This window comes from Dermacentor andersoni, chromosome 5 (genome assembly GCF_023375885.2).
Source record: "Dermacentor andersoni chromosome 5, qqDerAnde1_hic_scaffold, whole genome shotgun sequence".
Lineage (NCBI taxonomy): Eukaryota > Metazoa > Arthropoda > Arachnida > Ixodida > Ixodidae > Dermacentor > Dermacentor andersoni.
The window spans coordinates 143,955,971-143,981,754 of NC_092818.1; the positions used below are offsets into that span (position 1 = coordinate 143,955,971).

At 49.4% G+C, this 25,784-nt stretch overlaps 1 protein-coding gene and 1 non-coding gene across 2 annotated transcripts; one reads left to right on the forward strand and one right to left on the reverse strand.

The window, feature by feature from the left end:
* Positions 1-7,083: 7,083 nt before the first annotated feature.
* On the reverse strand, positions 7,084-20,376 carry LOC126531312 (acetylcholinesterase-1-like). The gene is made up of 9 exons (XM_050178807.3): positions 19,579-20,376; positions 18,880-19,039; positions 17,527-17,782; positions 14,849-15,169; positions 14,247-14,458; positions 12,903-13,236; positions 9,722-9,991; positions 8,415-8,545; positions 7,084-7,875 (listed from the first exon to the last, which is right to left on the reverse strand). Exons 1-9 carry the CDS (start codon positions 20,285-20,287, stop codon positions 7,731-7,733), a joined length of 2,538 nt encoding a protein of 845 aa, XP_050034764.1. The 5' UTR covers positions 20,288-20,376; the 3' UTR covers positions 7,084-7,730.
* Positions 20,377-23,733: 3,357 nt separating this feature from the next.
* On the forward strand, positions 23,734-23,916 carry LOC126532479 (U2 spliceosomal RNA). Its single transcript, XR_007599799.1, has one exon. It is a non-coding gene; the product is annotated as a U2 spliceosomal RNA (small nuclear RNA).
* Positions 23,917-25,784: the final 1,868 nt, after the last annotated feature.

The window sequence follows — 25,784 nt, forward strand, 5'->3', positions numbered from 1 at the left end:
CCTTCATATTTCATCATACAACCTCCCTTGAGCTATAGCTACCAACCGCCGCACCTTTGCGCCCCTGACAAAGCACAAAACAAACACGTCCGTAAAGTGCCACTCGTTGGCTGCGTTTCCCAGGCTTCGTTTACCGCCCGCATCGATACAGTGTTGCGCTTTCGCTCCGCCGACGCCAACGGGCGTACAAACCGTCTCGCTGGAAAACATTCGTCGCTCTTGCTAAACATAGCGAGCTCTTGGTCGATATGCAATACAGCCTCGGGGCGCGCGACGCCGACAGCGAGAGGACGAGGCGAAACGGTACTAGCGAGAGCGCGTCTCGCGCCGAGCCCCGCCGATGTACGACGGCGCGCCGCCGACGAAAGCCCGGCCGCGCAAGAAACGTTCAGCGGGTCCTTGCATGCAATTAATCCCAGCGGCCAGGAAAGTCCGGGCTCCTCGCAACGTCTGCGCGCGCGCTGCGGGGGTTTCTCTGGTGCGGAGAGCAGGCAGACGAGGATCCTGGTGGCCGAGCTGCTTCGCATGCGCCCAAGCAGCCAAGGCAGGCAAGGCAGGCAAGGCCGCTTCGGCGGCGGCTGCTGCGGCGCCTGGCTCATCCCTTTTCGGAGGCGCCAAAGTGGGACGATCAACACTCCGCGCCTCATAAAAGTCGGCCCCGTCGCATTCCTGGCGCACTAATAGGCTCGCCGAGCGCTGCTCGTTCTGCGAACGGCTCCGACGGACATGGACACACACAGGGCGGGGAAACAGGTCGACCGCGGGTGAACTGTGGCGTCGTAGGAGCGGGAGCGTGCTCGCCCCGTGTGTGTGTATATACGCGATGCATATTCGCCCCAAAGGCCTCGTGAGAACGTCGCCCCGGCGCCACTGTTATGAATAAGAAAGACCGTCTGGCACAGCCGCGTGTGTGTGCGCGCTGCCTGCTACGCGAGCTGACGATCGAGGGTCCAATACCGAGTCGAGGGGCATGCTCGATACTACCAGGTAGAAATGACTGTGCGTTGGAGTTCGCCGCGCTCGCTAAGCGCCGTGGGATCTGAATTAAGTCACTGCCGCCTACTACACTAACTCAACTACGTGTGATAACTGCTTAAGTGATTTTAAAATAACCGGACGGAGACGGGATAGGAGATAAAGCAATGAATAGCGTGCTCCTGTAGGCGAATGTCACAACCAATCTGTTCTCCACTAGGAACGTTCTTAAGTCCCTTCAGCGCCCTATAGTCGTGAATGCGCATTGCATCATTTGTTTTGTTACAGTTAAGGCAATCCTCACATTGTGCTCTCTTTACCGGCTACTTAAAAGTTGACTGGTGAGCCTGTATCTGAGGAAGGTTATCTAGCTTATTTGCGTTTCGCGCCACCGCCGTACCCGCGGTTCGCCACAATCGGCGCGTTGAAACTAGTTCTCCGTCCGTTCACCTCAAGTCCGAATTATTGGAGCAAGTGCATTTCCATGTCGTTTATCGGTATACCTCGGCTAAGCACTTCATTTGTATCAGAACCCAATGGCACTGATGTAACCTAGAAGAAAAGACGTCCAGTAGTGCAGTAGATAACTGTGCGAAATAATAGCGCACTTCCTGCTTGTTACAGCGATGTGCCTAAGGCTTTTTCGCTCATTATCTGGCGTCTCTATTTCTACAGCAAAACTTTGGTGCGCTTTCCCCATTTCTCGTTTATTTTTATACTATTTTTTTCCCCGCAGGAATCCTGAGAAACTCGCAGGCGACTCAATAATATCTGAAAAGCTGAATTGGTACATTGAGCCTACGTCTGTATCATATTTCCTTTCTTTTTGGGCAGGAGGTGCTACGTTGAACCGCGGTCGATCGCCTGAAACTTCTCTTATCGAACATTTAAATTCCTGAAGTTATATTCTGTCATGTCGTCCTCGTCGTCGAACGTTGTTGTTATCCTTTCATCACATGTGCCTTATAACCACTAGGGGTCAAACACTAAGTTTCATTTGTATTTTCCCCCTTATTTTTCGTAATTGGCCTTTAGTCACTGGCCACTCATTATCACGAGCGCCGAGTATTATGAAGATTCAATATTTTAACTGAATACCAATATTAGAAAAACTGCGTTCTTTTTTAAAATATCAAATCGAATGTCGAATGTATTTCCTACTTCATAACGTTATACGGAAAGCAGCACGAAGGAGAACTAAAACTTAAAATCTGTTAACCTGTTAACTTAAAATGTTCATTAATACTGGCAAGAGTTCCGAAAGTCCGTTCGATAGAAATTAGATCACATTTTAGTGCCAGCAGACAAGGACGAAAGGGAGACGCCGACACCACGATTGGTGTCTACGTCTCCCCTTTGTCCTTGTGTACTGGTGCTCAAACGTTATCGAAGTTCGAATACCAACAAGCCCAACACACAGCGGAGAAATGACCACATTGTCGTCTGTCCTAGTGCTAACAGCGTATAATTGCGCCCTCTACGATGGCAAGCACTCCAGTAATCATAGAAGTAACTCCGTATAGCCGTCATTATACTGATATTGGGAGGTATCAGTATGAATTCTGGAATGGAATATTTCGCGTTTAGAAACACAAACACTTATTTCACAAAGGAAGCTTAAGCGCACGCGTCTATGCAGCGCTCAACGGCTTCTAACAAGGTAGCCTGAAGCAAGGTGATCTCTCTATATCTCCCGCTACACAGTTATTCGTGCCAAATTACGCTCGCAGGTCGTGCGGCGTCACTCTGTGCTCACGCGGCAAGATCGATCGACCGAAACACCGTTTGATGCGAGCCGCCTGCAGCGCGTTGGCAACCTTTCCAAAACGCACGCACGGCCGACCGTAGGTCGAAGCTTTTTTTTAAGCAGCACGCCACTATACGAAGGTTATACGCACACGTTCATGAGTCTCGATCGGTTTCCTTCTCGAGAACAGAGGTGCGTTCATCCGACGTGCGCGCGCGTGATCAGCCCTTCCCAACACCGGCCGGGCCATTGAATTGTGCTGACGCTATTGAGAGATCATGCATATAGACGACGGCGGACAATCATCTCGATTGCGCACTGTACATATATATATGGCTGCCGTGGACTGAGTTAGTTTTGACAGTGGGCGTAGGAGGCGGAGATTGAGCGTGACGCCACATTAAAAGCGGCCGTCTTGAAGAGTGGCAGGCAAGACAAAAGGCAACATGTACGGAGGGTGCCCGTCTGGAAGGGAAACGCCAAGTCAATATTGAAACAGGATTGCTGCAAAAGTACAGGGCGGAACGTAGCGCGCTGACACGTGCTGATTAGCTCTCGTGCTCGGTAAAGTCTGACGCGATACATTTTCGCATCGATGCACAGACAGACGCGATTAAGGCTGTGGACTGCGCATCTGGTGTTCTCTTATATCTTTCCATCATATACTGGCGATGAGGAACACCAAACGATTAATGATAAACTGAAGCTAGCGCGAGAAAAACGCCGACCTTGCCAACAAATTTTCTTGCTTGCATCCGTGGCCTACCATGCCTTCATTTTCAGGTTGTTGAGAAACCAGGCCTGCAAAGTTTTTTCTATACTGACTGTCAATATCACTTTGTCACGGCTCTCCTCCTGCTCTCATTTATCTTAAATCATTCAGGTTGCTAATATAGTCACTTTGATGACCAACAGAATACCGTCAGTGCTTTGCAGTATCGATATAGTGAGTATAGGGATACGTGTTACGGGGAGTTGACAAAACGGTGACCCCCTTTTTCGTGCACCGGGACTGACAAATTGAAGCTCAACTTAACTATCCAACGTGGTGTGCCTTCGGAAGCGCTAACTAGGACCTATTTTTTTTTATATATCTGTGGTAAAGCTTCAGCTGGTTCTTCCTCCGAATTCTTTTATGCTGTTCGGAAGTTCCGAAAAAATATGCCATTGATAACGTAGCCTTCAAGGAAGCAGGAAACTGCAAACAGCTCTGCGCGTTATCATTGCGGCATACGTGCAGCCTCACGGCCTCCTTGATCGCTTAGCACTTTGTACCCCAACGCACTTACGCAGAGGTAAAGAAAAGAAGGCTTCGAAATATGGGCACGGTACCATCAATTTCGCCCGGACTGCAGAAGTGGCGCGTTCTGTCCGAGGAATCTGCGCAGCCGTCTAACATCCCCGAAAGCGGTCACCGGCCAGATAAGCCTCTCGATCTTATTCAAACTTCCGGCTTGTCGCGCAGTCTGGCTGCCACCGCCGTTAAGCTAGCTGAACCCCCCCAACCGCTCTGAACCAGCCTACCGGCTTCCCCAGTAAGAATGACCGCGTTCTTGTTGTACTACACGCGCATACGCGCTTACAACACGCACCCGCGAGCACAAATCAGGCGTATTCCAAAATTTAAACCCTAAAGTACTGTTCTTCCCTCTTTTGATCATCACGACGAAGGCGACTTTCGTCGTCCGTGTTTCTCCCGGGAATAATCAATTGCTATCCCTCCGAGGCAATCGGCAGTTTCCCTCACAAAAGTCGGCTGCCGCATTGCTCCCGTTAAATTCTTACTTGCAATCATTAGTTTTTAACAAGAATTGCTATTTTTGATGAGCGGTGTGAGCAGAGAAAGCTTCGCTTTAAGACATTTCGTGATCGTTGGTCAAGTTACATTGTCGAGTGAGGTGACAATGCGTTCTGTGGGAACCGCCAATTTTGTTAAACTTAAAGAGTTAAAAAAAAAGAAGAAAAATTGCCACGACCCAGGATGCGCAGTGTACACGTCCCCGGACAAAGTTTAGGGCACTGAATATTGCATCAAAGATCAAAGACGGAAAGCTAAGCTAGTTAGTACAAGCTCATAACTATCGGAACGAGCCCAAGTGAGTATGATGAGCCCGCTTGAGCCCTTTAGTTTGACTGTGCTCGTCAAAGTCTCATTCTGTTTAATCTCAGTCCGAGAGAGTAGAAAGCAAGCGCCTAAACGACACGCCGATTAAGTAGAATTCAAAAGTATAGTTTGTACCAACGTGCTACTAGCAACTGAAGTCCTGTATTCGATACAGCAGCGTGTATAGAGGACAAACGACCGGTCACGCGAGTATTGACTGTTACACACCTTCTTAGCGACAAATGTGACTGGCGCTTTTCTACGTGCGAGTGGCGCTCCCACTAATCGGACTTCTTACTTACTGTAATTATTGACAGGTTCTCTACGCGGGGATCCGCAATAGATGAACAATTTCATAAATTCACTGTCAAAAAATTCAATGAACTTCGTAAAAACAGGCGAAAAACAGTGCGTGTCCTGCCTACACCTCAACAGGAAGCATCACAATTTTCCGAACACTGCATCTATGTTATTTTTCGGCTAGAAGTGCCTTTCCATTGCTGATCGAACACATATTGACACGCTATGCACTTTTCAACGACTTCTGATGAGATCGAAATTCCTTCTATACGCTTACGCCGACAAGAACGCTCTAAGAGCATATTTCCTTTTAGGGACTTCCTCCAATCTGAGATACACGTACACAGCATGATAGCTTGTAGTACGAGTTGCTGCGTAAGGTGACCGCGGCGTTCCACAAGGCACCGGACAGAGACGCCCTTGACACCGGTCCGAAGCACTGGTGTCAAACAGACTTGTCGCAAGTTTACAATGCGTCCGGAAACGAAAAACAGAAACAGCGCTAACCCAGATTTTTAATGAAAATAATTCAAGAGAATGTAGTTTATTTCTTCATGGAAGAACAATACCCCAGAAGAACGCGGATCCCACGCATTGTGGGAATCGATTTTTAATGATTTTAATAAAATAAGATAATTGAAAATAATGAAAATAATAATGAAAATAATGAAAAATGAGAATAATTCAAGAGAATGTAGTTTATTTCTTCATGGAAGAACAGTACCCCAGAAGAATGCGGATCCCACGCATTGTGGGAATCGATGTAAGCGAAGTTTTGTATGCTGTTTGCTTTGATTGACGATAATTAGCGGTGATGTTGGCGGCGAATGCGTAATTTCTGCAGCGTTTAGTCAAATATAAGAGTGGTGAGTTGATGTTAAACGTTACCTTGCGTGCACCACTGCTGTTTGTCTGGGTAGTCCACATAACACACAGGGTGACATGTTTGCTTGAGGCGTTGTTGTGCGTCGTTGTTTATAACTAGTAAGAGAGTTGAGCATTATTTAATTATCATTGCCTCACATGGCACATCGTATCGTGGCAGAAGTGTTACATCTTAATTGAATTATGGGGCTGTACTTAATTCAATTATAAAATTGTATGTATGCATTGGTACACACGCATTCGCGGTCTGCACCACGTTTCCCTGCGTAGCCAAGACGCTCCTGTTCCGCGCGACGCTTATTTCGTGCCTGGGTGTCCTCGACTCTGAGTGCACGATTTGGAGCCATTTTACTGGCATTTGTCAACGTGCTCCTTCTGCATACGTGACCAGCACGCTGTTGAGACGCCATCTTCAAGCGCTCTCTTCAGGCTACGGACGACTGTAACGTTTACGCTATCACATCCCAGCACCTGAATTTTTGTCGCTTAGGAAAGCAAACACAGCACGTGCCATACGCACAAACCGGGATGGATGGATGGATGGATGGATGGATGGATGGATGGATGGATGGATGGATGGATGGATGGATGGATGGATGGATGGATGGATGGATGTTATGAGCGTCCCCTTTGGAACGGGGCGGTGGGTTGCGCCACCAAGCTCTTGCTATTATACTGCCTAATGTCCTACCTAGGTTAAACAATAAAAAAGGAAAATAACACTATGAACTACCACAACCAAATTTTCTGATCCCCTGTTGATCCCGGGATGCGCGGAGGCGAGCGCCATCTGGTGGTGTTACAAGAAACCCAGCGCCACGCGCGGCGAGACCGTCGCAGCAGCGCCCGGAAAGTCGGGAGAAGGGACAAAGAAAGCTTCGCTGTAGAAAACGTTCGCGTCGCGTACGCGTGCGATTTCCGTATGGAGAGGGCGCCTGACAAGGGCAACGCAGTCGTCTTTACCGCTGGTGTGTTTTTCTACCATTAGCATGGGGATAAGAAATGGTAGCCCAAACATCATCATCTACATCGCCGTGCATGTACGTGAACCACAATTCCTTCTTAGTGTCACTTGAGGGAAAATTGCCTCCTGCGGTAGCCCACAAACGTGCCACAGCCCCTCAAGACATGAACAACGTAAGCCGCAGGCGGGCGCAACACGTCTGGCCGCTGAATTTGAGGCGATCGTCTTTATTAAATGCGAAGCGTCGTGCACAGTGAGCTATATATGCGTGCGCTGAATCCGCACTACTAGGAGGAGGGCTAAGTGATTCTAGTCTGAAATCGAGAGTTCGACGAAAACAAGTCTGGTCGGGATTACTCGTAGTCAAGGGTAAAATGGACGCCGACCAAAAACATTAAAAGAAAAGAAACCGATGTGTTTCCGCTGAGTCTGTCGCAAATGTCGTTCAATCCTCGGGTAGGTCAAGCGACCAGGGAAGCACAACAGAGCTGGGTATGAATAACATACAACATTATAACAAACGTCATACAGAGCGATACTAGATACTGTGCAGTACACTGGTAGTGCAATAAATAATATACCGTACAGCAGCATAGGATACTACACAATAAAATACCACATATAAGCACAGCTCAGTGGTTTCTAAGTGGTTTTAGCCGCGGTTATAGTCAGTGCCCCAAGCAAGTCCACGTACTGGTCGCGGATCCACAGTACTAATCACAAAGATGCGCTCGCCCAGGCATAGTCCAAGCATCTTATACGAGGTGCTTTCGCAGTGCTTCGCACTCCGCCCTCCAAGTAACTTGAGACACGACGGGCTCGGGCCATGCCAGCTCGACCGTGGTCTGGTTCTCAAGATGGAACGTTGGCCATGCTTGTCCTTGAACCGTGGGTAGCTGCCTATAGAAGAACACGAACCACAGCGTTGCGCATCAACATAGATGAATGAAGTGGCCAACTGTGCATTACGCAGGTGTTCCATGAATCATGTTTTATTAGAAGTAGGCGCTCCTTTCTTTTTCTGCACGCACGCGCGCACTCACGCGCTAGTGTCGCATATATCTATTAACGTGGAAATAATGGGAGTTGGTAATCTTGTAGCGTTACAGAACCGAGATAGTTCTGCGGGCGTTGGAGCAGTGTCGTCTGCGCAGTGACAGGGGTTTCGCATATAAGTTTATTAGGGTTCTGTATTTCACCAAGAAACTTATGAGGACGGTGGCACCAGTTCACACGCTTCTGAAGCGTTATAAACGACTCTAGGCATGGATCCGCTATCTCGGGTATAGGTCATACGTGATGTGCGGAGAAACGAACTTGCGCGTTCTTGCATGTCCACTGTTTCATGTGCCATTAATCACGCTATGTTGTGCACCGCTTCATGTTTAGGCGAGAGATAGACTGTACAGGTAAGATAGGCTATCGGAGAACTCAAATACCCGGATTTGGAGAAATTCGCCCAGATTTCAATAAGGATGCGACTGTAGTCCTCCTCCTCCTTTGGCGCCGAGTACTCGCTCCTCAGCGGAAGCCCGAAAATGTACCCCAGATCTTCGAAATGTGCTTCGGGCTAAGGAAAAAGAAACAAAACAAGTTAATTTTCTGTTCCAGTGAACCAAGCATAACACAAGTGCTTTACGTCTGCTTTCCAAACGTCCATATTTGTTTAATATTCATTCGTGCCAAAAAATCTACGCAGCCCGTCTCAGTGATATGCAACGGGCAAATACAGCGAATATAGGTAGCTGTAGGAAACCTAACCCTCCAAGCCTTTCTGCTGACTGCGAAATGTGCCACAAACCCTTAAAGGCCGACTGCAAGGAAAGTTTGGACAGCGTAAAAAGCCTAGTTTATGATCGTGTAGAAATACAGGAGTCTCCTTGCAAAATTCGACGTCTGAAATACGAGCTGGAGCATCACGAAAAGCGCGCAAGAATAATCGTTTTCGATACCTAAAAAAAAAAAAAAAGCGCCCCCATAACCGTTCGCCGGAAGGGACGCATCACCCTAAAACATGCAACATCTCGGCATGACTTCCGAGATCAGGCGGCGCCCTCGGCTTCTGCCCGCAGCGCGGTGAAAACTGAGGCGGCGTGCTGGGGCTTACCTCATGGCGACGACCACCAGGCGCACGCGCCGCCTGCTTAGGTACTGTTTAAAGGCTGCTAACAAGAAAATTATGCAACTACCAGCCCTGCGACTTTGCCACGATTGCCTTAGTAGTGTATGCTACAGATTTATAACAAATTTAGCCAAAGTGAAATTTCGTTGCAATTGGCCTTTAAGCATAGAATCTGTTGACACTGTTACGTATACTGAGCTGGCGCGCTTCGTCGCTCAATTCATTCACACATCTTAAGCCATATTCGTTGATTTAGTTAAGGGCACGTGCTGCACACAGCCCCTAACATTATGCATAAATGTGCCTAGTTTTATAACCTATTTCTCAAGCGTCAGTGAAGTACCAAAAGTTATGCAGAAAGGTCGTTTCATCTTAACCGCGAAACTTGACACTTGGCTGAAACGATATGACATTAAAGGTGCACTTGCAGATGGCCGCCTAAAAAGCGAATGCTGTGCTTTGAGGACTTAAATTTGCTGAGTGAATATGAAAATACCAGAGAAAGGAACCCGGAACAACGCATTAAACACCGTCTCCCAGAGGCACGCACGATTTCGTGCTCCTATAGAAAGCTGGGTAACGTTGTACAAACAGTTTCGGCGCATCGCTGTAAAAGGAGCAGACCTCGTCCCCGTCACGGTCTTGCTCGGCGACCAGTCGTTCGTACAGGAGCGTGTGGTTGATGAGGTAGGCGTAGACGGCATTCGCCCCATTGCGGGCCAAGTGCTCAGTGAAGTAGTGCACCGGGCAAGCACTGAGCACGGTACCGAACACGCTCTGCATCCACTCCATGTCATGTTGGGACGCGGCGTGGGCGTACGCGGCCACCACCTGCTCTGGATCCGGCACGCCCAGCCACCGAAGCACGGACACGGCGTCCTTTTCCAGAGATGCCTGGAGAATGAAAAGCCGTCTGAACTGAAATGGAACCCGCGATAAATATATGACAGTCGGTGACTGGTCATAAATTCATGAGCGTTCCGTATTCACGCCATCGAACATCGAAATTTTTCGCGTGACTAGCTGTGGAAGAGGAAAGCTGCACTCTGTCCCGCAAATTGCAGGCATTAAAGCGAAAGCTTGGGCTCGTGTCAGCCAATCAGTAACAAGAGCCGCCAGCGTGTTTCAGAGAAAGAAAGAGGGCTTGTCCAGTGTGCGCTACTAATCCTTTCGAACTCCTTTTTCTGGTTCTCTAATCTGGTTGGCTGGTGGCACCCATGGTATCTTGCATTGTCTTCTTCTTCGTCGTCGTCGTCGTCGTCGTCGTCATCATCGTCATCATCATCATCATCATCGTCATCATCATCATCATCGTCGTCGTCGTCGTCGTCAATAACAAGAACAACAACGTCTGTTGAAGACTATGTGTCGCGAGTATTCGTTGCTTGAAAAGAAATTCGATGCTCCCTATCGTATCGCTTTGTCAGGTGTGTGTATCTCAAATGGCAAGTCAGACTGCAGCATTCAACACGGTGATCCTGCGCGGCTCCTTGCTCCAAAAAGAAGTTAACTTCGCGACACTGTTGGGCGCAGCTTCTATATCTCGTTGTCTTAATCCGTCATCGTGCCATAGTCGATTCTAGGGTAGAATATGAATATGTAATGCGTGTGATGAGTATTAATTGGCAAAACAAGGATACACATATTTATTCTTTACTAAGGGTAAGGGGAAGGGGGGAGTATTCTTTTTAGCAATCGATTTGCACTATTCTAAGCTCTCTCTAATCTCGCCGTAGTGATCTGTGTTTTTGTAGAGAGAATTGAGACGCGGGCACACATGGCAGCACGTAAAACAAAAGACTGGCACCGACTTCTTGCTGTTTCATCAATCATCAAAGTATGCCAGCTTATATCAAAGTATTATCTGCGTTGTACCTTATTTTGAAGAAGTTTTAAACTCATGGGAAACTGCTGCCATGCCTGCAATGCAGTTTTCATGCAACCGCCGCCAATAATAATATTTGGGGTTTTACGTGCCAAAACCACTTTCTGATTATGAGGCACGCCGTAGTGGAGGACTCCGGAAATTTTGACCACCTGGGGTTCTTTAACGTGCACCTAAATCTAAGCACACGGGTGTTTTCGCATTTCGCCCCCATCGAAATGCGGCCGCCGTGGCCGGGATTCGATCCCGCGACCTCGTGCTCAGCAGCCCAACACCATAGCCACTGAGCAACCACGGCGGGTAACCGCCGCCAGCATATGCCTGTTACCCTTTACCTCACCCTCCGCTGTCACGTGGTGTCTCCCAAGATTTGGCTCCCGACATGTGTCAGTGTTTACGTACCTCGGATTTTCTTAGCGAAATGGCGTCACAGTGAACGGGGTAGTGTTAAAACCGCGCACCGAAACCCATTGGAGTAGTGGTGCGCCAGGTGACCTTCTCCCCGTTGTTACGAACGGCCTGCAAGGGTACCGACCTACAAAATTTACCCAGCCAGCCGCAGCTGCGGAGGTGGTGAGCTTCCCAGAAGCGACCTTGAAACCCTTCCCCACATGCTGCGGGCGATTCGTTTTGTAGGGACGACGATGTGCCGCATCAACACCCCCTCGGCGCCGCTATGACTAAACGCGGTCGGCGGACCAAGTATTGTTAGTGGATTCGCCGTGGCCGTCACGGCTTGTTTGAAGCGGTGGAACTCCTGGGAGAAGATGTCTTGCGGCCGTCTTGCGGCCGTCTCACGGGGCTTAGAAGTCATGGACAGACTCGGCGGCCATTGTCTGCGGAGTCAACACTGGGATGAAGAGGCGCCTGCTCGGGGCAAGACCCGTGTCTGCGAAAACCCTCTCACCTTGGTGTGGTCAGTGAAAAAAAAAATTAAATTATGGGGCTTTACGTGCCAAAACCACTTTCTGATTATGAGGCACGCCGTAGTGGGGGACTCCGGAAATTTTGACCACCTGGGGATCTTTAACGTGCACCTAAATCTAAGTACACGGGTGTTTTTCGCATTTCGCCCCCATCGAAATGCGGCCGCCGTGGCCGGGATTTGGTCAGTGAAACCTGTGCGGAAGTGAGTGTGTAGACCCTCCCCCTCAAAGGCGGGTCGGCTACGATGACTTTGAACGCTCCGAATTGGTAGCAGGTTGAACGGCCGTTTTTCCCTCACCTATGTATCTAGAGAGGACAGAGTGTATTTAAGGAGCCGTTGGCGGCTCCTCGGTGTGCATTCCTCTTTCAGTCATTTTAGACTGATGAACTGTAACGTTCTCATGTAGATACTGTAAATAAATCCCATATTCCTCGTTCTTGAGGAGAACAAGTCTCTTTTTTGAATAACATCCTCAGCGTGGATAAGTTGGACGATGGCGTAGGCCAGCTACCATCTATTTAATGCCCGACCCCAACCATGACACTGTTCTTCTCGCAGCCGTATACAAGAGACCTATTTCATGGCTCTTATCGTTGCGATGAGGTTGCACTGCAGAGTGCTTATCTTTGCCTTCTCCAGATACCATTCCCGCTGCCGGCGCATAAAACGCTGACGTCTCCTCGACCCGCGCAAGCCTCAGCGCTGGCGGCCTCGTTCGCGTTTACATGTGCGCTGCCAACGGGTCAGGCTGGGTCAGTCTAGCCGGACTCGACGCTTGCTCAGCCCGACCGGCTAGCGTTTACATGAATTCGACATGCCGATTGCAAACCGACAAGCCAACTCGACCTGCTTCTGTCGGTTTCGTGTAAAGGCCCCTGATTGCCACAGAAATGTGTACGTGTGTTTTAACTCGCGCTCAGCGGGAAAGCAAAAAACAAACACAAAACTGCCACGACGCCGATTGTGCGCGAACGGCTGCAAGACGCACTTACCTCGAACACAGATCCGGCCACCCTGTTCCTGAACAGAGCTGCCTGGTGGACGCCTTCCAAAGTCGTATGCCCGATAAGCACTTGCTTGCTTTTGAGCGGGGCCACGTGCGACAAGTCGCTCGGCCTGACTGGCATCAAGTCGGTGCCGTGCGTAGGGAAGAACAGGCTCGTCAAGTCCTCCCTCAACGGCGACGACGCTTCGAGCAGCGCGGTCACGCTCACGGATCGCAGGCACGCGTTTGCCGATACCACGTCATCCGCCGGGTCAGCGCAGCCCAATTCTCGTGATAGGGCCGCTGTCTTGTTAGTCGCCTCGGCCCTGCCGTCAATTTGCCTGGGAAAGAAATATTTTACTCTGAAGCAGAATGGGCGCAGCTGCCAAAAGAGTTGGTATACAGCTAGCGCATGTATGGAGACCAAGACGGGAAAATGAGGAGAACACTGACAGCTCACCGGATGAATTTAGTCGAAAAGAACCGTATAGATAGCGAATCTTCACCAAGGAAATAACCGTTCAGAAGTCATATTAGCGCCTGATAAGAAACGCAAACGGGACAAAAAGAAATGCTCTTACTAATCGAAAGATTAGAGATGGTTCTGATTTTCCTTAGATTAAAATACCGCACTCCTTGCTAGTTCCCCCGACATTGGTACTCGTTTTGTTTTCGTGAGGACTTGCCTACTTATGCTGTTGTTTTGAAAAAAATAATAATCTTTTAGCTGAAGGTCAGCACTCGTCTTGTGTTCTTGTCTTCGAAAGCGTCCGCATTTATTACGCTGCACACATTGATTTTCTTTCAACTGCCTAGAGCCAAATTTTATTGAGAACAGTGATTTGATGTGTGCAGAAGAGACGAGCGTCAAGTTATAGTTCGCTGCGCCAAGGCATCCTTGCGCTGGATGAGGTGTAACGCGAAATTGAAATTGCCGCCTCAAGTCATTTTCACGCGACACCTACATTTCGCGCGAGCTAGCGCCTGCACAAAACGGCGCTTGCGACGCATTTACCGAACGCCTCCCCGAGTTCTTTCGTAGTAGTTTGGCGAAACGCGGTCGTCCGAAGCTGATTTCTTCACATTAAGAGGTACTGTTGGGTGAAGCCCACTTCGCTCCAGCCACGGATTGGCGACAGCGTAATGGAAACTGTACAGAATTCCGCATGTACGTGCGTGCGTCTCTCTTCCCTTGTGTCCTTTGCATTAGCGCTACTTTCTTCACAATGAACCAACGTCAACTGGCTCGGAAATCAACGATCAGGCGCCGACTGGTCGTGTACAGTATTCCTGCCATTTTCTTTGCAAACCACGCTCAGTCGACAGCCGGGGGTTTCGTGCGCAGACACACCTGCTGTAGGGGCTGTCGCTCATGACGATGAATCGCTTCACGTAGCCCATCCAACCGGAGTTCGGGTTCAGCATGTGCAGCCCTACGGACACAGCTCCCGACCCGTGACCCGCCACCACTATTTCGGAGTGGTTCCCGCCGAAGTAGGCGATGTTCTTGCGCACCCACTCCATAGCCGCCAGTTGGTCGTACAGGCCCATGTTTCCCGAGTCCTGCGTCGCGCAATTGGTAGCGTTTTTTGTCTCAACCGAAATATTCTTTAATACAATATAGGTGGAGATATTAGGTGTCGTACTTTGATCGGGTCCATTTTTTAAAAAGTGAATATGCATCAGTCTTACCGTGAGTGCAGAGTTAGCACACGCACAAACGCACGCACGCACGTACGCACACATCGACCTTGGCAGAAGTGACTCTGCTTTAAGCGTTGAATGGAGCTGCAGTCAAGGGCATTGATATCTTCTGGTAAACTACAACGTCTAGAATGTATAAATATCTACGCGCCCTAATGTGGCCAATACCGGCAACCACGGTAACGCCACAAGGCTTCACGCCAACTCGATTGCCCCCAGTCGTATAGTGGGCCGCAGTTTTTTTTTTACCCTTGCGGTGGAGGTGCACAAGAATCCGAGAGCCCCTAGCCGGTAGGCGAAGGTGACCACGGCGATGTCTCCTAGCGCAGCGAGAATGCTTCCGTCTTCGGTGACGTCACCAGCCTCTCCCTGCTGGAATAGGCTGCCGGTAATGAACACCAGGACGGTCTTGTTGCCACCGCACGGAGTTTCGAGCCCGCAGCCGGTCGGTATCCAGATGTTGACGCGCAGGCAGTCCTCGTCCGCGATCCAGCTGGTGCCCGGTCCGGTGTTGCCGAGAAGCGGCTGAGGACACGCCGTGTAACGTTGGTGGATCCCATCTATGATGGTCTGGGAGGAAAGAGGTTCGTGTTAGCATGTAGTCACTTGGGATCGCCACAGGGCCTTGCGTGAACTTCTCTACCCGAAGCACTGTTGTTGACTGTGGTCATGCCGGCGCAAGATGACGTAAGCAACAGTAACTGTTTGTACGAGTTGACAATATGTACACGGTCTTGCTTCCGTATATACTTTGGCTCCTTCGTGGTCTATGGTGTACACGAAAGTTTTTTTTTTTTTTTTTTTTTGTACACACTCCGTGCATTGAACAGATAAGTGGCTGTGAATTTAACTGGTAAACGTAGCAGCCTTGAAGCACATCACTCTGGCCGACCTTCCACCTATCTCTGACAACAAGATTTTTTTACTTTGTTTTTTTTTTCTTTAAGGCGAAGCTTTCTTTGCTTCTTTGCCCAACTTTCGGGGTGCTGCTGCTGTGGTCTTGCTCGCGCGCGCCGCTGGGTTTCTTGCAGCAGCACCAGATGGCGCTCGCCTCCGCGCATCCCCGCCGGCGCAGCCGAGGCAACGTGTCACAGTTTGTGCGTATGGCACGTACTGTGCTTGCTTTCCTATGCGACACACATGCAGATGCTGGGCTGTGGAGGTCGCGTGATGGGCTGTGATAGTGTAAACATTACAAACGTCCATAACCTGAAGACAGCGACCCGCCGTGCTTGCTCAGTGGCTATGGTGTTAGGCTGCTGAGCACGAGGTCGCGGGATCGAATCCCGGCCACGGCGGCTGCATTTAGACGGGAGCGAAGTGCGAAAACTCCCGTGTACTTAGATTTAGGTGACCGTTAAAGAACCCCAGGTGGTCGAAATTTCCGGAGTCCTCCACTACGGCGTGCCTCATAATCAGAAAGTGGTTTCAGCACGTAAAACCCCATAATTTTTTACCCTGAAGACCGCGCTTGGAGCTAGCGTCTGATCAGCGTGTTGGCCATGCATGCAGAAGGAGCGCGTAAACAGGCGCCAGCAAAATGACTCCAAAGCGTGCACTCAGTGTGCATGCCTTGGAGCACAAAAAAAAAAGTGGTGCACCGCGAATGTATGTACACAATATATACACACATTTATAATAATTGATTGAATTACACACAGCCCCATAATTAAATTGAAGTTTAACACGTCTGCCACGATGCGATGTACCATACGTGAGGCAATGATAATGCTCAACCCACTCAGAGATGGTGAAGAATGACGCTCAACAAAGCCTCAAGCAAACACGTTTCCCTGTGTGTTCTGTGGAATACGCAGACAAACAGCAGTGGTACACGCAAGGTAAGGTTTAACATGAACTCGCCACTTTCGTATTGGGCTAAACGTTGACGAAATTACACATTCGCCGCCAACATCACCGCTAATTATCGTCAACCAAAGCAAACAGCATACAAAGAAAGTATCGCTTACATCCATTCCCACAGTACGTGGGATCCGCCAATTTTTTTTCTCTGGGCCTAGCCAGGGGAAACGTTGAGTTTCCTCGCGTCTATTGTGGACCGAATAAAGTTGTTTCATTCACTCACCCACTGTCTCGAAGAGCGCCAAATGTGGGACAAGCTGTAACTTCTGCCGAAGCAGTTACCACTGTTCAGACTGTATGACACCTTCGAAATTGCAGCGGTTGTCGCCTTTTTGTGATTTGTCACATTCCGTACGCAGTGTTATTCTGGTATTCCGCTGCAACTGTGATGCATAGAGCAAAGTATACATAGAGGAAACAGCGATACGCTTAAATGATAAGGGAAAGTTGAACCCGTCGCAACGCGCATTTGTCGGTGCACAGTTGTGACTGCGGTTGTGAAGGTATGCTGTTTAAGGTACGCTGTGTACAGATACGTAAGAAATTGTGAAAGTGAGTTTTATCTGAAAATCCGGTGCTAGCAGCGTCAGTTCCTCCTTCTGTAGCACTGAGTAGAAGCGAAATCGCTTATCTGGACTCTGCAGGCAAAGCGTTCGGTGATTTGTCTCGTCCTTTTTCCGTAGGTTGCTTGTTATTGGTGTTATATCTCATGTAGAACTTTTAATTTTCATAATAAAAATTGGAGGTTAGCGCACCGCCCTTGTTGTTGTTGTTGTTTTCTTTTTTATTCACGTTGCTTAAGCGGTGTACAGTTCAAGTAACTGTCGTGCAATACTTGGTGGAGCAGCGGGAGCACTGCATGCTTCGAGACGAACACTACACCAAATAAGTCAGATTCGTTGCGCCGTGCAAAACACTCTTTCTACGACGTGCAGACATATAAGTCACCATTAAGTGCGTAATTAATTGAGTCGCGGCGTGTCTGTCCTCACTGGCAACGCAACACGCGGAAGAGAGGCCCAACTGCGTAGCCCGGGCGTATACGCGGATACGCGCACAGTCACCCCGTATTGCGGCGCCACCGGTCGAGCGAATCGCAGAGGTCCCACGGGAGCCGCGGCGTACGGGATGGCGTTGAACGCGTGCACGAGGCGGCCCTCGACCAGGACGGCGATGCCGCGCACGGCGCCGAACGGGCCCCGCACTTCCACGTACTTCGGTTTCGCTATCAAGTGCGCGGCCACGAAGAACGACAGGAGGATCAGCGCGGCCGCCACCACGCCGCAGCCCATGCACATCAGGTACTCGCTCTGGTTGGCCCTGCGAGCGAAGCGGTTGGGTCGGGGCTCAGTCGCGTGTGGCCGGTCAGTGTTGCCGAGTGTCGATCATGAGAACAACCAGCAACGGATTTGTGCCCCGAAGCGACCGTATGAACGGGGCATCGGTGAGAACCAGCAGCCAGACGCCAATGGTCGGTGATGACCACGGAGTGCTGATGACTGACGAGCTATCAAAAAGAGCTATCGGAAGAGCTAAGAAAAAAAAAAAGTGCCCGCAGCGCAGCCCTACAAAGCTGTCGGAAGTAGCAGTGAGACGCCGGCGTCGGTATAGCCGGCGCAGCATGCAGAAACGTGCGTTGGATATAACGGAGAGTATAGAAGTACTGAGGATATTTGATAAGGCTCGAGTATACTGAAGCTTTCGCAAACCATGGCTATTTTTTCAAATAGTGGCTAAGTAGATCCCTGGGACTTCCGAAGGATGCGAGAACTCTCTTGTACAGCTAAGCATTCTTTCGTGTATGTCTGAGCTGCTCTGATTCTAATTTCTGAACGTATTAATGCGTACGCGTTCTTTGGCAAGCACCCCAGCAAAATCTGTCTGTCACGCGAAAAGTGTAATGCCTTGTATCTACACAAAAAATCGTAATTTGCGAAGTTAAAACATCTAATCTTTATAAAATTGTAAATGTATATGATTGATAGCTTTATAAAAGACAAGAAACAATTGAAACAACAAATTTATGAGCGAGTACCCATATGATCATATTTTGTACACCTGTGGCGATATATAGTTCTCCATAGAAAATGCATTGGGAAGCCTGTAATAGGGGCGGGCCAAGTGAAACTTGTGGGTGGGCCAACTTAAATTTGGGGATGGGCCAAATTTGGCGGTTGGCCAACTTGAAATACGGGGGTAGGTCAACTTGAAATACGGGGTCGGCCAAGTTAAATTTGGGGGTGGGCTAACTTGAAATTTGGGGATATACTTGCGCCTATTTAGACAACTCCAGTGGATCTTCTGCATAACGTTCTTACAGTGGAACTGTTCTACTGGCGTATCGCCGTGTCGCCAAGTTTCAGCTAATTCGAACAAGCACCGTTTCGATATGATTCCGTTAGGAAAGGGCGGCTCACATCAAGGCCGGCCGATACTCGTTGCTGCTGAACATTGACCAGAAGCTGTGCACCATGGGCGATGCGTTGCCGGAGGAGAACAGGCTGGCGGTGCCCGAGTTTGGTTTCCCTAGCACTCGGCTGGACATCGGCGTGGTTTTCAATACGCTGTCGTAGGGCACTGCGAGCGTATCGGCATGTTTGCCAATCAATCAATCAATCAATCAATCAATCAATCAATCAATCAATCAATCAATCAATCAATCAATCAATCAATCAATTGATTGATTGATTGATTGATCGATCAATCGATCAAGCTGCTGAATTTAATTCGAGCCGACCCATCTGCAACAGACGTGACGCGGGATCGCAAACTAGCAAATGGTGAAATTTAATTTCACCTGAGCATATATACACTTCAAATTGATGAGGTACTTGTAACTTTGCGTAAGTAAAACAAGAGATAAAACAATACTTGTTGCCGTGTCATTACACCATCCAAATGTGGCTGCTGTAGCTGAAACACCCACCCACTCGGATAAAAGGACGGGAAGATCGAAAGTGCCAAAATCAAGCAAGCCTATTTTGTTCTGATGCACACCTATAAAACGCCCCAGCGGAAGCTTTGCTATAACGTATCGTTAGTACGTTTCACTGTCAACCTTGTCCTGACATCGCGTTTTTCAGTTCAGCTTTGTTTTCGAGGACATCACCTCGTACCTTTCGGGCGGCCAGCTTTGCCTGACGCATCTTGCTCCGCTGCAGGTTTCACGGCTTGCTGCTCCGACAGCGGTGACGAAGCTGCTCTGCAGTATGCGCTGAACAGGCCCTGCGGATGCTGTTCTGGACGTGGCGATGGCACAGCGGCAGCTGAACTTTTCAGTTCGGTCGGTGCCGTCGAGCTCCGCTGTTCCTCCTCTGTCGGCAGACTCTGGGCGTTTTGAAGCAGCGGGATCCGCTGTTCCTCCTCTGCCGGCAGACTCTGGGCGTTTTGAAGCAGCGAGATCCGCTGTTCCTCCTCTGCCGGCAGACTCTGGGCATTTTGAAGTAACGGGGTCCGCTGTTCCTCGTCTGCCGGCAGACTCTGGGCGTTTTGAAGCAGCGTCGTTTCTTGCCGGCAGAAGGATGCCTCTTGACTCAGCGGCGTCGGTGGTGAGGGCTCGATCAACGCAGTCGACGCTTGTCCGCGTTTAGCTTCGTCAGCAGGCTGTTGCGATGATGAGGAGCCTGCAGCCACTGGCTGCTTGGGCGCGGTGCTTCCGTAATCTCTACGGCGAACGCGTCGATTCGACAGTCTGGATGCTGACCGCGTCCGCGACCGCGACTCACCGGAAGACTTGCGAGAAGGCGCTTGCGAGGCAGGATCCTCACGGCGTTCGCCTTGAGAAGTCCGAGGCCGGACGCTGCTTGCCTGCTCGGCCTCGGACATGGCTCGCCTACGGTGCTAATCTGTGTCGTCTGCAATAAGAGTAATGACGTGCTGCAGGTTAGACTGCACAATACTTTTCGTTTCGTCAATTTCTTCGTGTCTAGTTTTTCGCGCTGTTCGTAACAAGGCATTCATATACCGACTCGTCCAGGTGTCGACTCTCTTAAAGGGACAGTAAAGGCTAATACTAAGGGCTAATACTAATACTTAAAGGACACTAAAAGCTAATACTAAGTCGACGTGGACTGTTTAAGTACCATTCCAGAAACCAAGCAACGCTTGTTTCGTACCCAGAAAAGGCTTAGTTTACGAGAAAATTGCATCTGAAGGGACCGAATACTTTTTTCGTAATTCAAATCTCCCGCACCCCAATCGGGTGAGGGGCCAGTTGCATACGCCATCACCATCCGTTGCTGCCGTGGGTGAGTAAAACTGCGCGGTAACGAGCCAATACAGAGCGGTGGATAGCCGCGACATCACATGGAAGTTGAATTATCTCCTACTTGCAGTATGTGGAAGTTTCGCAAGGCAGCAAAACGAGTGCAGCACTACGTGATAACGAAACTACTGAAACACGGAAGCGTAGTCGGCGCGGAGTCGAGCGAAAACGAAACCTTTCGACCGACCGCATCGTTGTCAAGGGTAACTTCAATGAGTTATTTTTTCTAAAAGTGGAGTAGAACTGGAGAAGTAGCATTTTATTTCGTCTTATACAATACGAGGATATTTTTTGCAGCGAGTGGTTGAGTACTAGTCACAGAATTTAACTGAGAAGTGCTTTCGTCATCGGGCAAGTAGTTGAATGTCACGGAGGAGTCCTTGATTATGTCCTGGATTTACCTCAATTTCTCGACTATTAAGGCTCTGTTCGCGATAATATTGACGCCTTAGAGATAGTCGAGCAGTAATCTATCACTTTAGCTTGACTTAATATTTGCCTTTAGTGTACCTTTCATGCATAGCAGCACTGCTGACAGCTTAGGGAAGTGGTGTTATGACTGCAGACGGTGCCGGCTATCATGGGCACTGTCAATGCCTGGCTCATCGCAGATACCTCAACTCTTCCGCTACAGACGAAGAGGCATCAACATCTGGCGGTTTTAAATGGTCTTCTTCACAAGTACTAACCGAACCCTAGGCTGCTTCGCTGGTGGCTTTCGAGTAAGTGACTAGTGACGTTACCTATCGTATAGACAGAACCACATCCCTGCACATGCAAGGCATCGTAGTTAAGGGTCATTATATCGCGCGGCATGAATTTATTTCCTCGCGCGGTTGCAGTATCCTCCTACAAGTATTGGCAAAAAAAAAGAAAACGTAGCAATTTCGCTTTCAATGAAGCCACACCGTTACATTATGAGGCACCCGTAACTAGCCAGTCATATCTCGAAAGCATGCAGGGCTAGGCAACTTAATTTGAGTGCAGCGCGAATGTATCACTTTTTCGCGAAGTCTGATCGTAGCACTGTTTTCAAATCTCGTGCTCGAGTCAATCGCGTAAGTCCCTACTTTTGTTAATAGACCAGAAAAACAGTCGGTTTGCGCTTTGTGCCAAGGCTAGCCTGGGTTGTGCCAAGGCTAGCCCGCGATTGCCTAACGGCTCCGATTAATTGCATTGAATTATAGCTTCGACGATAATTCTACACCAGCAAGAGCAATCAACAGACTCCTTGTGGGCTGCTCTCTATTGAAGTTGCTTCACACGAGATGCGTTATTGTGATCGGAATCACAGTGGCCGTATCCGCCTCAAGACCGTCACGTTCCTGGGGGTGCTTCCTCGTTCTGAAAAGTGGATCGTTACCTGAGGGTTCTCGCCCAAACTCAACAGTAGCAGCGGATGCGTAGGAACGTCTGACTCGTCAGTGTCTGGTGGCTTCTTCTTCTCCTTCTTCTTCGCCTTGGTTGAATAATTGGTCTCAAGGGAAAGCGCGCTGCCAGCCGCGAGACAGGGGATAAATGAGGCCTGGTAGAAGAGAAGTAGAAGAATAAATTAACCTTGAGAAACAAAACAAAGCAAGAGAAAGAAGTGAAGTGAAAGGGCTTCTAATGGAAAAATTTAGAGTTGTTTGAGTAGAGATGTTATTAGCCAGATTTAAACTGGTATGAACAATAACACTGATACATTTAGCCTTCTCGCCTGATGAAGAAAATTCAAGTAAACGACTTAACCAATTTTTCTACGACTGAGAACAACTTCCGAGGTTGCCACACAGAGAGTAACACTGAAGCCAGGCCGTCTAAGGGGTCCTCCGGTGGTCCCTTCATTTACATTAAAGGCAGCTACTCAAGGGACGAAAACGCTACAGAACAACTCATTGAGCACTTCGAATAAAAATAAACACTGTAGAACAAGTATATTTCTATGGCGCTCACCAAAATGAGGGAGTCAAGAAGTTAATTTCTCCAACGAGGTTTTTGGAGGGCCAGACAGCTAAGCTTCGTGAATTCATGAGGGAAGCAGGCAGCTGAGTGACTCTATCCTCCACAGAAAGGCTTCAGGCCATCAACACAAGCGTAGCGACGTCTGACTGAACATGGGGATTATTTTCCAAGAAAATATGCTTCCTTTAGTTTTCATTTCTGCGATCCTGTGCACGTTCCTTCTTTACTCTTCCTCTCTTTTCTTTCGATCTCCAGCCTGCAAGCTCATTGCCCCGTCATGCGCACTGGTCGAGCAATGAAGCAGTCAGTAGCTCGCCGTTGCATCCCGCTCTTCTCTCTCCATCTCTGTGTGTACTTCTTTTTATCCCTCTTCAAATGAAACCCTTCCGTTATTCGCGCGCTACCGACACAACTAAATCGACGGCACAATAGCTTTAAAAAAACTTCAGTTCCATTCCACTCTGTGAAAGCGGATGACCAGCGAAGCTGTGTATGTGGGACCCTTAATGGCGAACTGTCCATTTCCGTGCGTCAAACGCCGTATGCACATAAATGGATGGCGAGGCGTGACTAGTCGCTCCTCCACGACGTTGAAACTCGGAAGATGATGGGGCACCGGGGGTATACATACCCATGTAATGTTGCAAAACGCAGCGCAACACTTTTTACTAATGAATCCCTGCACGTAGAACAGACACGCACTTCACCGCACTCCGAGGGCACACACACTGATTCGCCGTAGCCAAGGCGATCGTGCGTTGCTCGACGTCCCGCAGTGCAGCAGTGGTTGTGAGGTCACTCGAAAACCACAAGCGGTCGCACGCAACACAGTCCACACAAGATTGGTTCCCCACAAACTCCCTCTAAAATCTCTCCGTTGCTCCGGTGAAACGTTCCAAGTTTGTGGGATCGGGGGCCACATGGGACGGTTCGAATTTCATTCGGCCCCGTGGTTTTGGCGGGCGGCACGCTTACAGGACCGCCACCACGGGAGAGTGGAAGGAAAGGAAAGGAGATACGCAAGCTCTTGGAACGCCGACAAAGAGAGGGCGGTGTGAACGTAAACGCGGCCGACGTGGGTCAAAGTTAAGTATCTATGCCTATCAGCTTAACATCTGACACGGTTGTATTTGGACCTAAGGTATTAAACTTATTTTTTGCGAGTTGGTGGAGTGCTTAAAGCCTGCTTCACATCCACCGCGGGTCGGTCCGGTATTGCTCCACCTTCGGGATCGACCCACATTCTCGATCTACACGGCTAGATAGACGCACGCATTTTTTCAAGAACCTAGCCATGTACAGTTTCGCTGTAAAAAGTGGCTTAATTGGCAACGAGTCTGTGCCCGCGGTTCTTGACGGCAAGACCACTACCACATCTCTCTAAGTTTAGTCCTATATTTTCTTATATTTAACAATGCAAGAGCTCCCGATAATCGAAGCTGCCATTTTTTCATTCACTTAGCTTTTCGGCGAGAAAGAGGAAGCTCCCCGGCCCGAAGACGCAACAACGTGGTCAGTATAAAGCAACGTGTTTCGGCACTCGCAGGAGAGTAAAGTGTGTCACATCAACCGCCTCGGCATGTCTACCTTAAGTGCTTCAGGCGCGACAATAGCCCGTCTATTGCAACGCAAATTGTCGGCTATCTATTTCATCGAGGCAATCTAAGCTCGGTGATGAGCTTTCGATAACGGCCTACAATGGCGCCGAAAACGGTGGCACCGATGATAAATTTTCTCTTGCCGCTCTTCTTGATGGCTTGATCGGAGATTATTCCATCATGGCCTCTTATTTCGTGCACGCGGTTCAGTGCCCTGGCGAGTGGCGGCGAGCTGCCTGCGGCGACCGGCCTCCACCGCGCAACGCGTCTCTCCCGTGCTCGCGCATGTGTATAGGATGAGCGGCAGCGCGAGCCGTAAATCACGATCCCATTAACCGGTGTCCCTGTTGCGACTGCCCGAGTCTCCCTGCTACCTTTTCCCCAAGCGCTGGCTCGAATTCGGATGTACCAACCGGAGCCGCTATCGAATGCGATTGCGGAGCAGTGTCTGCTTATGCTTTTCTTTGAGCCAGCAACCACGCGCAGGCAGGCATCGCGTAATTGCACGAGCGCAGCTCGCAAGCGAGGGCTTCTGATAGACACTCACATCCCGGCATATGTCCGTGCGTGCGTGCATTAAGCGTACAGGCCTATACTTCGCGCAGTTCGCAAGGGCATCAACTCTACAACTTACACACGTGAGCACTCGGCATGTATGCTTTCCGACATGTAATGTGCCACATGTGCGTACCGCGAGCACGCACCCAAAACGCACATCCAATCGACCAAGTGCGCGCCTTCTGTTTACGTTCGCTGGAAGTAGGCTGATGCAAAGCAATAGATGACCGCTTACTTTGGCACTCGGGAAACACAGTATACGCGCCAGTTTGCACGGATCGCGCAGGGACCTCGTTTCCATAGGTGTATAGTATTAAGACGTTCGTTCCTTGACGTCTTAATATACTCTATACGCCAGTCTGTACTGCTGCACTGGCTTTTTTTTTTTTTTTGTTGCACTCTCTCTATCTGATCTTCAGCGCGATGATCATGGCACAGTGAAGCTGCTGAAAGAACCAACCCTCGGGCGGGTAATTCTGGCGATGCCTATCATTGGTGAATTGGGCGATCAGTGTGCGTAGCGAATAGTCGACGAAAATGCAGTGACGACACCTGCGCAAGCGCCCTTCTATGCGCAGCAGCAAAGTGACTACAGTGCGTGCCCGCATGCGCGTATGCAGGAGCACATTGTAAGCACATTGTGCGAGCGTATGGCACTGTCTTAGCACAGTGTGTAAAACTGCGTAGTAATACATACTATGCAAAGTATACGACATGCAGTTGGCTTCTGACGTCAGGGTCATTGGCTCCTGGACTCACAATTTTTTTTTTTATAACCTGATATGTATTTGGATGTTCGAAATAAAGTGTATGAAGTGTAATGCGGTTAGGTTCCTATCCTTGAAAGACAATTATTCTTGACCTTTGCGTAAGCCGTCTTAACAACTATGCCTTGGATGTCCAGAAACTTGGGACATCGACCACTACGCCATCTGTCGGTGGCGGCTGCTGCGCGGTC

Coding starts and splice junctions, on each gene's coding strand:
- LOC126531312 (XM_050178807.3), bottom strand. CDS start 20,287: ATGTCCGAGGCCGAGCAGGCAAGCAGCGTCCGGCCTCGGACTTCTCAA. Junction 17,783..18,879: donor GAGTATCGGCCGGCCTTGAT/GTGAGCCGCCCT, acceptor CTTCGCTCGCAG/GGCCAACCAGAGCGAGTACC. Junction 15,170..17,526: donor CGGTGGCGCCGCAATACGGG/GTGACTGTGCGC, acceptor CTTTCCTCCCAG/ACCATCATAGATGGGATCCA.